At 42.3% G+C, this 13,699-nt stretch overlaps 2 protein-coding genes across 10 annotated transcripts in view; one reads left to right on the top strand and one right to left on the bottom strand.

Annotated features, from left to right (window-relative positions):
• The window catches only part of LOC110986632 (myosin-IIIb-like), a 59,125-nt gene extending 56,718 nt beyond the window's left edge, over positions 1-2,407 (bottom strand). For 7 of the 8 annotated variants that reach the window (XM_087133995.1, XM_087134003.1, XM_087133998.1 and 4 more), the window contains exons 1-2: positions 2,274-2,407; positions 79-241 (exon numbers count right to left, since the gene is read on the bottom strand). In XM_087133995.1, the coding sequence (XP_086990121.1) occupies positions 79-102 (24 nt within the window). In that variant the 5' untranslated portion in view covers positions 103-241; positions 2,274-2,407. The remainder of the gene's footprint in view (positions 1-78; positions 242-2,273) is intronic. The other variant, XM_022248663.2, reaches the window with a different exon arrangement.
• A 1,663-nt stretch (positions 2,408-4,070) lies between these two features.
• Positions 4,071-11,245, top strand: LOC110986580 (homeobox protein Mohawk-like). Of its 2 annotated transcripts, none has more exons than XM_022248553.2 (6): positions 4,071-4,827; positions 7,553-7,718; positions 8,620-8,791; positions 9,025-9,393; positions 9,822-9,894; positions 10,051-11,245. In XM_022248553.2, the coding sequence occupies exons 1-6, from the start codon at positions 4,634-4,636 to the stop codon at positions 10,145-10,147; spliced, it is 1,071 nt and encodes a 356-aa protein (XP_022104245.2). In that variant the 5' UTR covers positions 4,071-4,633; the 3' UTR covers positions 10,148-11,245. The 2 variants fall into 2 exon arrangements, with proteins under 2 accessions (XP_022104245.2, XP_086991050.1); XM_087134924.1 differs by lacking the exon at positions 4,071-4,827 and adding an exon at positions 6,357-7,062.
• The last annotated feature ends 2,454 nt before the right edge of the window (positions 11,246-13,699 follow it).

Raw genomic sequence — 13,699 nt, 5'->3', positions numbered from 1 at the left:
TTGAGGAAAACTCTTTTTCTACCAGGTGTATGTGAACTTTTTGTTCCCACTGTGCATGTACAACAGATCATTACTTACCACTGACGTCTGGTGATCCTTCATAATATTGAAACAAGCTACTCGGTCACTGGTCACATGGCATTTACCGTGTATTGCTGCTCAAGGCATCTTCAAGAATTCAAGCAAATTTCAGGGCTGTAGGGGTATATTAGCCACCTTGGATTTGTCACATCACTGGCTTCTGACAGAACGAACAAAAGAATGACAGACCGTTAAAGCCACAAACATTTTGTCAAACATTTTTGCCACAAACATTCATACAGCAGAGGTTGGGATATGTGCCTGTGGGAATGTAAAAAGTATGACAATGACACAAACTCTTGACGGTGCTTTTGTGATGCAAACATGCACAGCTAACATACCGTATGCCCCTCATCCTGCCCCTCCCCCCAGACTTGTCGCCATTTTGTAAGGAATTGATAAAGCCAGCATTCTATTTGGGTGGGAGGGGGTTAGAATTGCAACACAGCCCCCATCTTTCCTTGCTGTTTTCCTGTCGCCCGCAGATCAAAGCCGAGCTGTGACTGAACAACGGAATGGAAGCAGATTGGGCCAGTCACAGCTCGGCTTTCACCTGCGGGCGACAGGAAAACAACAAGGAAAAATTGGGACCTGTGTTGCTATTGGTCAAGCTGTCATGCAACTGACAACAATTGAGAGAGCACATGTACATGCCGCGGATTTTCTGTGGCATGGATGGACAAGATACTCATAAATGTCACCCTTTTAATGAGATATAAGGTTAATAAATATTCCAAGCAGGCATCTACATGTAACCTCACCAAAAATGGATGCGTGAAATTTTGTTGCACATATATGTGTGATCAAAACAGCTAAAACTATATTTATGTGATTGTACATTGCTACCGTATTTGTTACCCCCAGAACTGTGGGGTCCGATATCTTCCCTGCTCTCACAGACCCCACAAAAAACAAGCCTTTTTTGCCATAGGCTGTACATGATGTTTAACAGGGCACAAACAGGGATTTTATTCTGGTTGTGTTCCCATAGAAATGCTGCTCCAATGCCCCCAAAAGTTCTATGTACGGTATGGTAGTTACATACATGTACATGTACCTTCCTACATTACACCAAGAAAAAATGGACCAAAACCATGCCGATTTCCGAAATAGGTGCAAATCCCAATAAGCATCCGAGAGTCATGTGGTTCACATGTGTACTTGCAAAGACGAGCCGCGACCAAATGGTTGACTACGGCTGCGATCAATACACAAGACATGGAAATTGGCTGCAGCCATGTTCTTACATGTAGCTGCGACTGGACTGACCAGTTAAAATGGCAGTTGGCTGCGGCATGCTAGGGGTCACACTGACCAATCACAGGGCTCCTCATTACTTATACCCAAATGGTACCCAACGTTTTGCGTTGGGTACAAGTGCACGTAAGCACGCATCGCACCAAAGATCGCCGAGAACCACATCGAAAATCGCTGCAAACCACGTGCGAGATGGCACTTCCTCCACAGACATCATTCACACTGCAACGGTGCGCTCATGTGCACTCGAACCCAACTGCACACACACGTATGGAAAGCAGCTGGAGCCAATTTCCATGTCTTGTGTATCAATCGCAGCCGTAGTCAACCATTTGGTTGCAACTCGTCTTTGCAAACAGACATTTGAACCGCATGACTCTCGGATGCTCATCGGGAAATACATGTACTTGCAACTTATTTTGAAAATCGGCATGGTTTTGCCCCTTTTATTTTTGGTACGAAGTATGAAGGTCCGCATAGGCGTACATGTAACTGTAAGCTAGGCCTACTACATCAATTTAGGGCCTATACTTATACGGTTAAACTTATAAAGTTATACCTGCATAGGCCTAGTACATGATGTAGGCTACATAGGCCTACCGGTAGAACTCTTGGGGGGAATGGAGCAGCATTTCTACGGGTACACAACATGAATAAAATCCCCATTCGTGACTTGTTAAACGTCGTGTAATACCTATGGCAAAAAAGCTTGTTTTCTGCGCATTTTCGTGCACAAAATGATCAGAAGTAGCCTACAATGCGTAACGTAACTAGGTAACACAATAAATCGGCAGAAGATCAGAGCAACGCGTCTCGCTGAAAAGTTTCTAATGAAATTGAACCATTCGCGTTGTCACTGCCATCAACATGCAAGTACTCAAAACACAACAATCTGGACAACATTAAGTAAATGAGAAAACCATTCATAGCCATACCCTTTTGAAGTTCTCGGCTGTGCTCTCCCAAGACAGTCGTTGCGTTCCACTTTCGCAGCCGTACTGTAACAAGCGGACACTAGTCGCAGACGACAATCTGAAGCGCAAGCGCAAGTCCGCCACACTGCCCCCAGCTAGCTACAATCTTTGCCTACAATCGTGACAACCAGCATTTCTTGCGTGTGCCACATGGGGGCGCTATTTAAACTTAGCGTAGAGTTGTTGTTTTTTTTCGGGAGCTGAGAAAATCCACGATCATCAGACAGGTTCCAGCATGCGAAAGCTAATATTTTTTTCAGGAAAATTAAAAATTATTAATTGGAACCTAAGTTTAATAAAAAAATGTTAAAACAATTTCATTTCTTCGAATGTGTGATCATAACTAGGAGCCTTATCGATGGACCCTAGAACTTACAATTTAACTGCGCTCGGAGTAACTAGGAATGAAGAAACTCTCAATGCAAAAGAGTAAAAACTCAATCTCAAAAAGAGTGAGTCCCTCGTAAATCTAAATCGACTCCGAAAGAGTGAAAACCACTTCAAAAGACTGGAAAATCATTCTAAACAAGTAAATATCAATCTAAAGAGGAACCATAAAAAGGACAACTCCTTTTTGGGTTGACGTTTATGTGGATCCTTGGCAGAGTGAAAATCTCACTCTGTAGGGATTGTTTTCTCTCTTTTTAGAGAAGTTTTTCGCTCTTTTGGAGTGGTTTTTAAGGAAGTTACTCTTTTTGAGATTGGGTTTTTCTTTTTTGCATTTAGAGAGAGGACCACAAGATGTGTAGGCCCATGACAATTCATTTTAACGAGTCAGTGAAAGGTATTTCGCACTCATTTCTAATTTTACAAATTCGAAATGGTTTGTATCGTTGCACGAGCTCGTCACATGACTAGACGCGCGCGTGCAAGTGTAACCAGGAAAAAGGACACGCTATGGGGGAACTCGCACAACAACAAAAATCTCTAACTAAACCAAGGCTCTTTGAGGGAAAAGTCGCAGGAAACTAAATTAATAGGGACTCTGACACCAATATTTGACTTAAAGAAAGGACAAAACGAATTTATAAATGAAAAAGTACTGAAAAAAGGACGAAAAAGGAACTAAAAGGATGAAAAGACTTAACATCAAAACAATTTTTAAAAAACGTTAACAAGACTAGTAAAACCACCACAGTGTGTAAAATTGACCTTATGAGTTTACACTAAGACTTCAAACACCGACTTGCAGTAGACTCAAGGGCTCAAGCAGAAAAACCACACTCCACTGAGTTAGGAGGAACAATACAAGTGAAGTTGACTGGTGTACATGTACATGTATGCTGCGAGTGATCGGAACTTAAGTGGACAGACCCATGATATTGGGGGAAGCTGGGGCTTAAACAAATAAACAGGGGGCACACTACCCAAAAAAATCAAGAACTCTAAACTAAAGCTATACATTTTTAAAGGGGAACTACTTCTATGTAAAAACGTGTATTTAATGGCTTTGCAACACTGAATTATACCATGGAGAAATAAAACACATACTGATCGTTCAGTGCAGTGATTTATTTACATAAATAATTTTACTAACAATAACAAGTGATTGAAACGTTGCCAACACTTGGAAAAGAATTATTTGGTAATGACACTGGTATTGAAAATTTATGAAATTACTTATTCGTTGAGGATGTTGAACCCCAAGTTGACCCCAATCACGCACTATTGTGAAGTAAGTGCCTCAAGGCCATCCGCAGTGATAAAAGCTGCAAAACTGTGACTGTGGAGATGAACCGGGAGAACGCAGCCATTTAAGGCACCAGATTTTTGAAGCTGGAGATCGAGATGGGAAAATTAACTATTGATTCCGGGGCTATTGAAACACCATACCACCTGACCCTAGATTGACAAACGTTTCATGCCGACCCAGCTAGGGAACAGTCTGGCTCACTAGTCCTGCGGTGCGGCTGAGTCACTAGATTACAATGTCTTTGTTGTGTGTGCGTGTTGCCACATTCCCCCACTGGTCTGTATACTGCCGGATCATGTTTGCACAATGTTTGACCGTAGAGCTAGCTACGGCGTGTGTGACACAGTACTCGTTGTCCCTTGTCTTATGTTCATAAACATGTCTCAGAAAAACTGCCGAACTCGGTTTAGTCACGGAGCTATTGCAATGTACCAATACAACGGTGAATTGTAAAGTTAATGTTTGAAGAAAAACACAGTTTGGCACAAGGAGGTGAGCCAAGAAGCTGACAAGTGGACTGCAAAAAACCAAGGAATGAAATATAAGTTCTAAACTGAATGGTTTCTTGTCACGGGTCACCGAAGTGAGCAAGTAGAGTTGATTACGTGGATTTGGAATTACTGCAGAAATGACCATGGAGCAAGACTCGACGGAGGGCGAAATGTTGGTTAGTGTGAACTCGAACAAGGGAATGCCGACGGTACCCTTGTCGGGAGATAGGCAAAACACCGTCTGTCGTGATTATCCAACTTGCAGGCCACTTGGTCCTGATGGAGATTCGGAAAGGTCGCAGATCAAGGGGCTTCGTACACGAGGAAACAGGTACGGTTTAGAAAGTTGCATCAGGACCATGGAGGAGGGAAGGGACAAGACGATAAAAGCATGATAAAAGTAAACAGAGAAAGAGCAATCTCTTGAAATGTAACACTGACATATTGTTTGCTCCAGTTTTGAGGAAATTGGTCCGCTTTAAAGGTTGATGTTTTCCCTTTACAACGTATTAGTTAATAACTGTTGTTGGTGATGACGCCTTGCACGCCAGGTGATTAAAACGTCTCAAATTATGTTGCAACTAACTGGGTTCACTAATTTTACTGCATCACTGCAAATACGTTTTAGCTTTATGACAGAAAAAATGCAACAAAATGGCCCGTCACGAACAGCAAGTTATTTACAAAAGTACTTGCTTTTCCTTGTGGATTCTAGTATAATTTGAAAGTGTTTGACTAAACTTCAAAGGAGTTGTCAAAACTTCATATAAATTGCATGCGCACTTTTTCTGTGCTCATTTGCACTGCACTGTTCGATTACCATTGACACGGTTACGTGTCCTTTAAGTTGCGCCTTTGTTACATGATTTATTCGCAACCTTGACATGCTTGATTAATGAGCCGAAACTTTCATAAAAACATAAATCCCTTTTGTTTAATAAATTTTACCATGTCTACCTCCATGTTTCTATAGTTGAGAGGAAGCCTTCCCCCCCCAAAAAAAGTACCCAGCTGTGTAGCCAGGGTTTTTGTCATTGCATAGGGGCAGTGGGGGAGCTGGATCTTACAGTGGAAGCGCAATTTAGTCTTTTTCTTTTATAATAGTATCATTTCCTTTTTTTAAGTTTCCAGTTGGGGCCACTGGGGAGGGCGAGGATTTTTTATGGGGAGGGGGGCTTGCTCCTAACCCCCCCCCTGCTAAAAAAAGTGTCAAACTGAACATAATTATGACCCAACAAATTTTCAGATCCAACCATCCTGACAAATAGCTTGAAACACGGAGGTAGAACATTGTGGATTGACCTGTCGTGTTTTGCATTTGGCACACAAGGACGTGACAATGATATTAGCCTGGGCACAGCGGGTGAGGGGTTCGTGTCATAATGATCTCCACAGAGGGTGCGATCAACAAGCTAGGATCAGTTGCTCCATTACAGCTGTAATGGCCAGTCGACCCAAACAACAACATGTTGACGGTATACAAGTAATCGGAAGTCTCCGTCATCAAGGACCATTGAGCCCGCTGGTTGGAATAGTTATGTAATCGGTACGGGGGCGCTTCGTGTTATGCTGCTCGGTTAAACGGGCGGGTTCTGGGAAGTAGTTCTTCAGCAGAAAGAGTCAACAACAGAAAGAAATTACTTTCTTTTAACAGCTGTCATTTGCTGGGCTTTTTTTTCTTAGCAAGTATGACAATCGTTACAGTCAAGAAAGTCCCTCTTTTTTCGTCCCGAAATTTACCCAATCCAATTACGTTGTGTTAAAAAATTTGCCGGCAGTTTCATGGCAGGAAAAGCAACAGTAATACTTGTAGCCCTAGAGCCACATCTAATTTCTTCTTATAGTAATGTGCACGGCCATACAAGTTTTGTTCAGGGTCAACGATCGCAATTGCTGGCCACAACCTCACATTAAGATGCCTTTCCATTCTCCAGAACTTTTCTATTTGTTTTGAGTTTCATTTGATATTTGAATTAGTTCATTTGAATTATTTTTTAAACTCCAACATGTTTTCGATTAGGCTAGGCCTATTCAGTATGACGCTCCAGTGACAGTTACATTAACAAGTTTAATGATGATCTAGAACCGCAGTGGCATCGATTCTAGGAAGTCGGGGCGCAATACAATGATTGTATTGATTGAGAATGGTTCAGGTCACTGTGGTTTTTTTCCTCTTGCGTAAACATGCTAAACCTTTATAATGAGTATGGTTCTTGGCATGCCCATTTTCGATGGTTTCCCGTTTAATCCAATGGGCCTTGTATATAATCCCGAACAATAAATAATGTCTACGTATGCCTGATGCTTTAATATATTGTATTGAATTTCCCAACTCGGGTGGTCGTGAAGATTTATCAATCGGAACACAATGCATGATCTAATATGCCTCTGAAACTTCATCTTCAATCGTAGTTTTATATCTTAGGGAAAAACGGCAGCGATAGCTTTGCGTATGATTCAAGATGGCTGACTCATCATGCACTCCAGTGAATAGAAATCAGAATGAGGCATCGTCCGAATCTGGAACTATGAGCCGAATCTATATGTCTTTCCCGCTTGCAAATCGGTAAACGAGATGGCCACATGAAGACTTCAAAGAGCTGTAATCCCGTTTTGGAGACAGCCTGATATTGCCATGACGCGGTGCGGCGCACCTCGAGAGACACTGTTTGCACAGGAAAACTTGTCGCGTAAACGAAATATTTCATCATCTGAAAATTTATCGCTTTCTATTCTAAAATATACTTCCTAATCTGCAGGAAAATGTGTCATTTTACTGAAGTTTAGTAACTTGAAGTTTTCAACTTCATTAGGCCTACCCTCCAGTCTGAATATGCATCTCATCCTTTCATAATTCTATTTTCTTTCCAAAGCATCTCGAGTTTGGTTTTGGAAAGCGAGAAAAAAATCATTCAGAGAAGACACCTCGGTATTCTCAACCTTGGCTATCATAGGCCCGTCTGGAGCCCAAACATGGCTCAGAGTTTGAGTCGAAGGAGGGAATTGTCATTCGACCTGCGGATCTACATCATTGTGTTTCTGACATTTCTTTCCAGTCCGTCTGGTATTTTGCTTTCCTCCAATCCGAGCCACCGACGACGGACGCTTCAAGACATGACCAAGCCCCTCAAGACGTGGCTGTACGAGAACAGAAGCAACCCATACCCAACCAAGAAGGAGAAGGTCGCTCTGGCGGCAGACTCCGAGATGACCCTGGTTCAGGTACGAACGATTACAAAGCATAATACAGGCTGTCTTCCGCAAGGCAAGAACAATGGTTTGTTAGTCGATTGAGGAAGAATACGCCAAATTCTGATGGACATCAATCATGATTGTGCTTGGCAGTTTTGACTGCTTTTTTCTTTACAGCCTAGTGTTAGTAAAGAATGCCTGTCTCTGTTATTGACCCTGAAAGTAACTTCAGTCATTATTGCTTGTTAATGTACACATTTGGAAGAGTTATGCAATAAACCTTGTACGTAGCCTACCCAACGGGAGCAGAGGGGACGGGGAGAGTGGGCACCCCCCTCCCACGGATTTTTTTAAACAAAGAACATTTCATAGGTACGAAAGTAATTGGTATATTTATTTACGTATTATTAACACCAAGACCCTAAGAAAACAACACCATGAAATAAAAGCAAGGATGTCGGGACGGCGAGTAAGGCTCTCGATATTCTTTCTCCCCCAACATCATTTTGAACTGAATCTGCTTGCCCTGAAGAAGGTACTCAGTTACCGAAAGCTCGGCAATTACAAGTTTCAGAGCACTGATTTCATATTATATTTTTGTCAATATCATGTTGAATGAGCCCGAAGCCGTATTCGCTTTTGAATTTGCCTCCCCCCCCCACACACACACACACGCACCCAAGTGTGTATTTGCCTGCAACTGGGGACCCCCTATTGTTCCTCTTTTGTTTGTACTTTAACTTTTTTAAAAGACCACCCATATGTTTTGTACACAGTTGTCAATCGGGGACCCTCTGTCAATCGGGGACCTTATTGTCCTCTATTGTTCAGGGTCCCCAATTGAATGCAGAAACAAACTCACCAAAACTGGATATGCCGCTGACTTTGTATGCTATACATTATAACATGTAACTTGCGATCCCTTAAACAGGTATCCAACTGGTTCGCTAATGCCAGACGAAGGCTCAAGAACACCGCCCAAAAACCTGGACTTACCTGGAGCAAGAGAGTCAAGTTGTGTAACAGACAAGCATCAGACAACGCCGAAGGGCTAAGTGTGGCGAGCTCCGCGTCTGAGGAATTGGGTGTCTCCATCAGAGAAGGTACAGTATAGGACATTTAGGTTGTGTGATTTACTATTCCCGTCCATTTTATTCCTGCTATATTCTGCAAACAAACTCGCTTAAAATATAGTCAAATATGAGTTTTACGCATATTGTATCATTTTTCTGTAATATGAAATACGTGTACGAAGATGGGGGTGCTTTATTTCTAATGATTGAAACCGAAATTTGTGGTTTCAGTCGAGAGAATGGCTTGTTTTCTTTTTGAACAGAAACTGAGAAGGTCATGTGTCCAGACCATCCCCGTGTTAGTGCACCAAGGTGGGCCAGTAGCTGCGGTTTGCCAGCTGGGTCCCCGGCGGTGATAAGTCAGAATGATTCCAGTCTTGAGGTCTCTCCTCCTTCACCGGCATTTTTCCCCGAGACGACAAACTCGCATAAGTTCAAGCAGAGTATCCTCCACAGATACCTCAACGACTCGATCGCACTCCAACGAAGTGGATACCACTTGCCCCAGTCTCACGAGTTCGCCACTGGCGGGACAGTGAGATACAGTGAGTCTGTAGACTCGTCCTGTTCGCCTACAAGCATCGGGAGCGACGGAAACCAGTCGGCGTTCCATGATGAGTGCGCCCTCTGTGGTGCGTATGATGCTATAATTACGGTCTAGCTCTTGACATCATAAAACAAAGTGCACGAAAAACGATTTTGTTGCTTTATTCTATGACAGACAATAAAAATGTGTAGTACAGTATCATGATTGCATGACGTAAGACTCTGATAAAGGATGGGAGTACTGAAATTGTTGATTTCAAGAGATGCATTGGCAACTTTTACGAGTAAATGAGAATCCATCGCCTTTTGAGGCCGATGATGACGTTAAGAAATACTCCATTCATATTTATATTGTTATTTTAATTTTGAAGCTCATTATAGGAATTTTGGATTACATCATTGAAATAACAGCCCAACTGTATTAATAAAATAAACAAGAAAAGAAATCTCAGCGAAACTTTAATTTCGAATGATGACTATATAGCAGAAGATTGCGCATTTGTTTATCTTTCAGCCGATTACCGACCGAGGCCTGATCAGGTACAAAGCAGACCAATCAGTAAACATGGAGACGTCAGCTGTCCGGCGTGAGTGATTTATCGCATCTTCCTGGAGATTAAATCCTCGTGATATCAATTCTAGTACTCTCTGCACTTCGTGAACCTCGCGTCTTATTGATTTTTCCCCAGAGTCGACCTGAAAGCTCCAAATTAATGAAAACTTCCTGTTTTTATTCTTTTCAGCGCTGACGCAGACGAGATATACTGGAAGGAAATCATCGCTGCTGTGGTGCTGACGAACATGGCTCGGGCGAAGCAGCTTCGACAGGGACTTCTCTGAGTGAATCCGAAGTCTCGCGAGAACCTTCGGCACAAATCACAGAATTTGGAGAAAAAGCGGCGTTACGACGAGACACGCAGCGTTCTACTGTATTTGCACATTTTTTTTTCGTAAATTTATACAGTTATATTTTCTACAAAATAGTTTTCCTTTTCTTTTTTGAAGAATACATGTATAAATTGATTGTGTAAGATTTTCGTGGTTTGGCAAACCACGAAATCATCGTGCAACCGTCTTAATGGGAAAATTCTGTCAAAACTGTTTTTTCTAGAAGGCAAATACTTGGCCTTTGTATTTTTTGACTTGTGTCCGAGCCTATTCGTTGTTTACCCTATATGACGTGCGCTGATTGTCGCGTTATCGGCATTAGTCTCCCACTGCAACCACCGGATTGCAGGGAATTGAAGGGCGCCTTCAAGTTTTCTCGGTTGGAAGGGCTGGTGTCGTGATAAAGATTCGTTACACGAGGACACCATAACCGTGTCTCTGTTCCGTCTCCTTCGTCAAGGCGCGCAGCATAGCGGAAATGGTCCCAGACTGACCGAAACCGTTCTGTACGACCACTTTCTTGTGTGAAGTGCCGAGATTAAGTAACAGTTTGGGAAGACAGGAAACGAAGACCGTCCTAGATTTTGTTCATGGACAAAAAGAGAGTCCATAATGCAACTAGATACCCCAAGGTGCTGACTATCGAGTGTTTTGTTCTCCATCTTGACGCAATTACATCAGAAATGAGTATTATTCAACATACTCAAAGATTCATTAAAAAGAGCTATTTCTGGAGGGATTATTCTCGCAAGCTCTCAAATAACGATATATTAGTTTTACATTCTGAAGTTGCATCTTAAGTGAGTGATGATGTCAATGTGTAAAGTTTTTGTTTGAAAAAAAAAATTGTTGTTACCAATTCTTTCCTCCAACAGCCTGAAACCTTAACGTGTTCATCAGCACTCGGCATTTTCTTTGGACCTCTGATTTTATTCCCTGTTATCAAGTAACTGTACACTTTTGAGTAGTCTTCCATTTCTGTGTAGAGAATATTTTGGAAAACTTATGTGACAAAACTTGACAGCAGAACATGGCTACATGACGATTGAACTTGTGTTAATGTTGCTTGCGTAATGTCATGCTAAACAATAAGAGAATGTTTGAAATTAGTAACTGCCTACGGAAGTGTTCGTGAGGGCACAAGATAAGTGCATGGTCTGAGACACTTCAGTAACTCGTGCTAAGACACACGTCCACGTATATATGATTTGTGGTTGCCTTTTTACCGGTCACATTAAGTAATGGGGTGGTTGGAGTGAGATTGGAATCTGCACAAGAATTTTCGGATCTGGTATGATTGACCGAATAACACAAACAGTGAAGGCCTTCATTTGGAATTGACAAATCCAAAGATACATGACGCTTACGAGCGCGTTGTTAGACTCCAAAGCGTGACTTTGGACATCCAGTCCGCTTTCGCTTTGTGCAGAAGCACCCCATGTTAGGTTCATGTCGGTAGCATGTGCACTTCCCATACCAAAGAAGTTTCTGTTGCTAGGGAAATTGCGCCCTCTCTTGGTTCTGCTTGGGGACAGTGCTGTTGGTGCCGTGTGCATAATCTTCAGAACAGTCTCCAAATTACGAATTTCAAACTTATTTGCCAGTTACTGTTCTTTTATTCAATAAAATGAAAACGTGTTACAAAAATAGTGCATCGCAATGATTAAACATTAGAATTTATACACAGTTACATGTACTTACAAAAATAAAAGAATACTTAAGTTGTTTCCACACCAGTTTACGAACCAGACATAACCACCATGAGGCAACAAACATTTTCACATCCGCACAATGTACAAAAAATCTACGTGTAATGTATAAAATCGTACATTTATATCCTGTGTATTGCACGGAGATGTTGAAACGGAGTCATACAACACAAACGAGCACGAGGCTCTTGTACAAACAGACCTAAACGGGTGCAGGTGTGACTGGCTGCCAACCACAACGTGGATGTATGTATTAAATGAATGAAAAAAGAAGACTTTTTGTTCATAGGCATTGGACATTGTTTTCCACAAAACCAGTTCGGTATTTCAACAGTGCATGCTCGAAACAATGCGCGTCGGCAAGGGCGGATCGAGAGACAGGGGCCCAATGGGTCTCCAAAAATAGTCCAAATTATTTTTATTTGGAAAAATCTTCACTAAAAATGTTTTTTAAAGACACTCTATTTATATTAATAAGGTGTATTGTATGTGTACTTGATGTGAAGATCTTTTTGCTGTCCGCTATAGATCCGACACACCAGTAATAGCACTCGTTTCCATTGGCCCATCGGCTGGTAGTCGGCTGTAGATTCCATTCGATTCAGCCAAAAAGTAACAGGTAATTTTGGACTTGTTGCCAGGTTTGCAGAAGGCAGCGACGCGTATACGCGCACGCTTGAACGAGGGGGCATGCATTTCATAATTGTTTGCGGACCAGCGAAGTGCAGTTCTCACCGAAGGAACCACGTAGGACTGTGCGTCTTTCTTGGGCCCACTCGGGAGTAGGGGGCGGTAAACCTTATATTCTGTATTATATATAATGTTATGGTGGAAAACATACTCAACCTGTTACGTGCATTATTCACAACACGCTTGTGGTGACGTAATGAAGTTAGTGACGTCTATCAACCAGGCACAGGATACGGGACGCCATGTAGTGCTATAGTTTTCTTAGATTGTGAGTAGGCAAAACTTTACGATACATGATAGATCTTTCGATAAATCCATTTTAGAAACAAATATGATACTTGTTGAGCAAGGCTCTTGTGTGTTCTATGATTTTTGTTCGCTTCACTCTTCTAGTCATGTTGGTATGGGGGCCAGCAGGTACGACATAATGGGTCACTATTATTGTCAGGTGTCACGTGAGTTTACCAAACCAGACACAGTTGTAGGACGTTGCCACTGTTCCGGCTGAGTCCCTTGAGGGCGCACTCTATTGTTCCTCTTGCAGCAGTGGCACAAGCAGAGGTGATGCAGAAGAGTTAAGAATCTCTCCTTAATTTTGTTGCGAACTTTTCTCCGGAATATCCCGTACATCAACGGGTTGATCACACACGTGCCGAGGTAGAGACGGACGGCTATGTTGTCTAGGGTAGGGGAGTGCCAGGTACCACACTGATTCGCAAACCAACGAATCTGTATAGGAGAAATTAATCACCTGATATAGCTTTAAATTGAAAAACAAACCATTCGGCCTAAATAGGAGGGAAAATGATCAACTATCTATTCTGTGAGAGCGACTATTCGATTCGTTTGTAAGGCTCATCGTCAGAGTCGGGGAAAAGCAATACTCTTTGGGGAGTGAGTTGGGGATACATCCGCCTTAATCAGAAGCACCCCCTCATCGATTGATTGGAGACACGTTGATGGGGAGTGTTTGTTTCGTTGGCAGCGGGTGAGTAGCGACGCGACCTCAACGCGTTCATTTCATAGGGGTGCACCCTCGTATTTAGGCCAGAAATATGTTCGCCGAGCTCATTAATAAAAGTTATACATGTACACTCAAAATAGT

Source organism: Acanthaster planci, linkage group LG03 (assembly GCF_054643075.1).
Source record: "Acanthaster planci isolate LZ-2023a linkage group LG03, COTS_SCS, whole genome shotgun sequence".
NCBI lineage: Eukaryota > Metazoa > Echinodermata > Asteroidea > Valvatida > Acanthasteridae > Acanthaster > Acanthaster planci.
The sequence above is the reverse complement of the archived record's forward strand: the minus strand, read 5'-3'. Positions and strand labels throughout refer to the sequence as shown.

Coding starts and splice junctions, on each gene's coding strand:
- LOC110986580 (XM_022248553.2), top strand. CDS start 4,634: ATGACCATGGAGCAAGACTCGACGGAGGGCGAAATGTTGGTTAGTGTG. Junction 9,394..9,821: donor TGATGAGTGCGCCCTCTGTG/GTGCGTATGATG, acceptor TTTATCTTTCAG/CCGATTACCGACCGAGGCCT. Junction 9,895..10,050: donor GGAGACGTCAGCTGTCCGGC/GTGAGTGATTTA, acceptor TATTCTTTTCAG/CGCTGACGCAGACGAGATAT.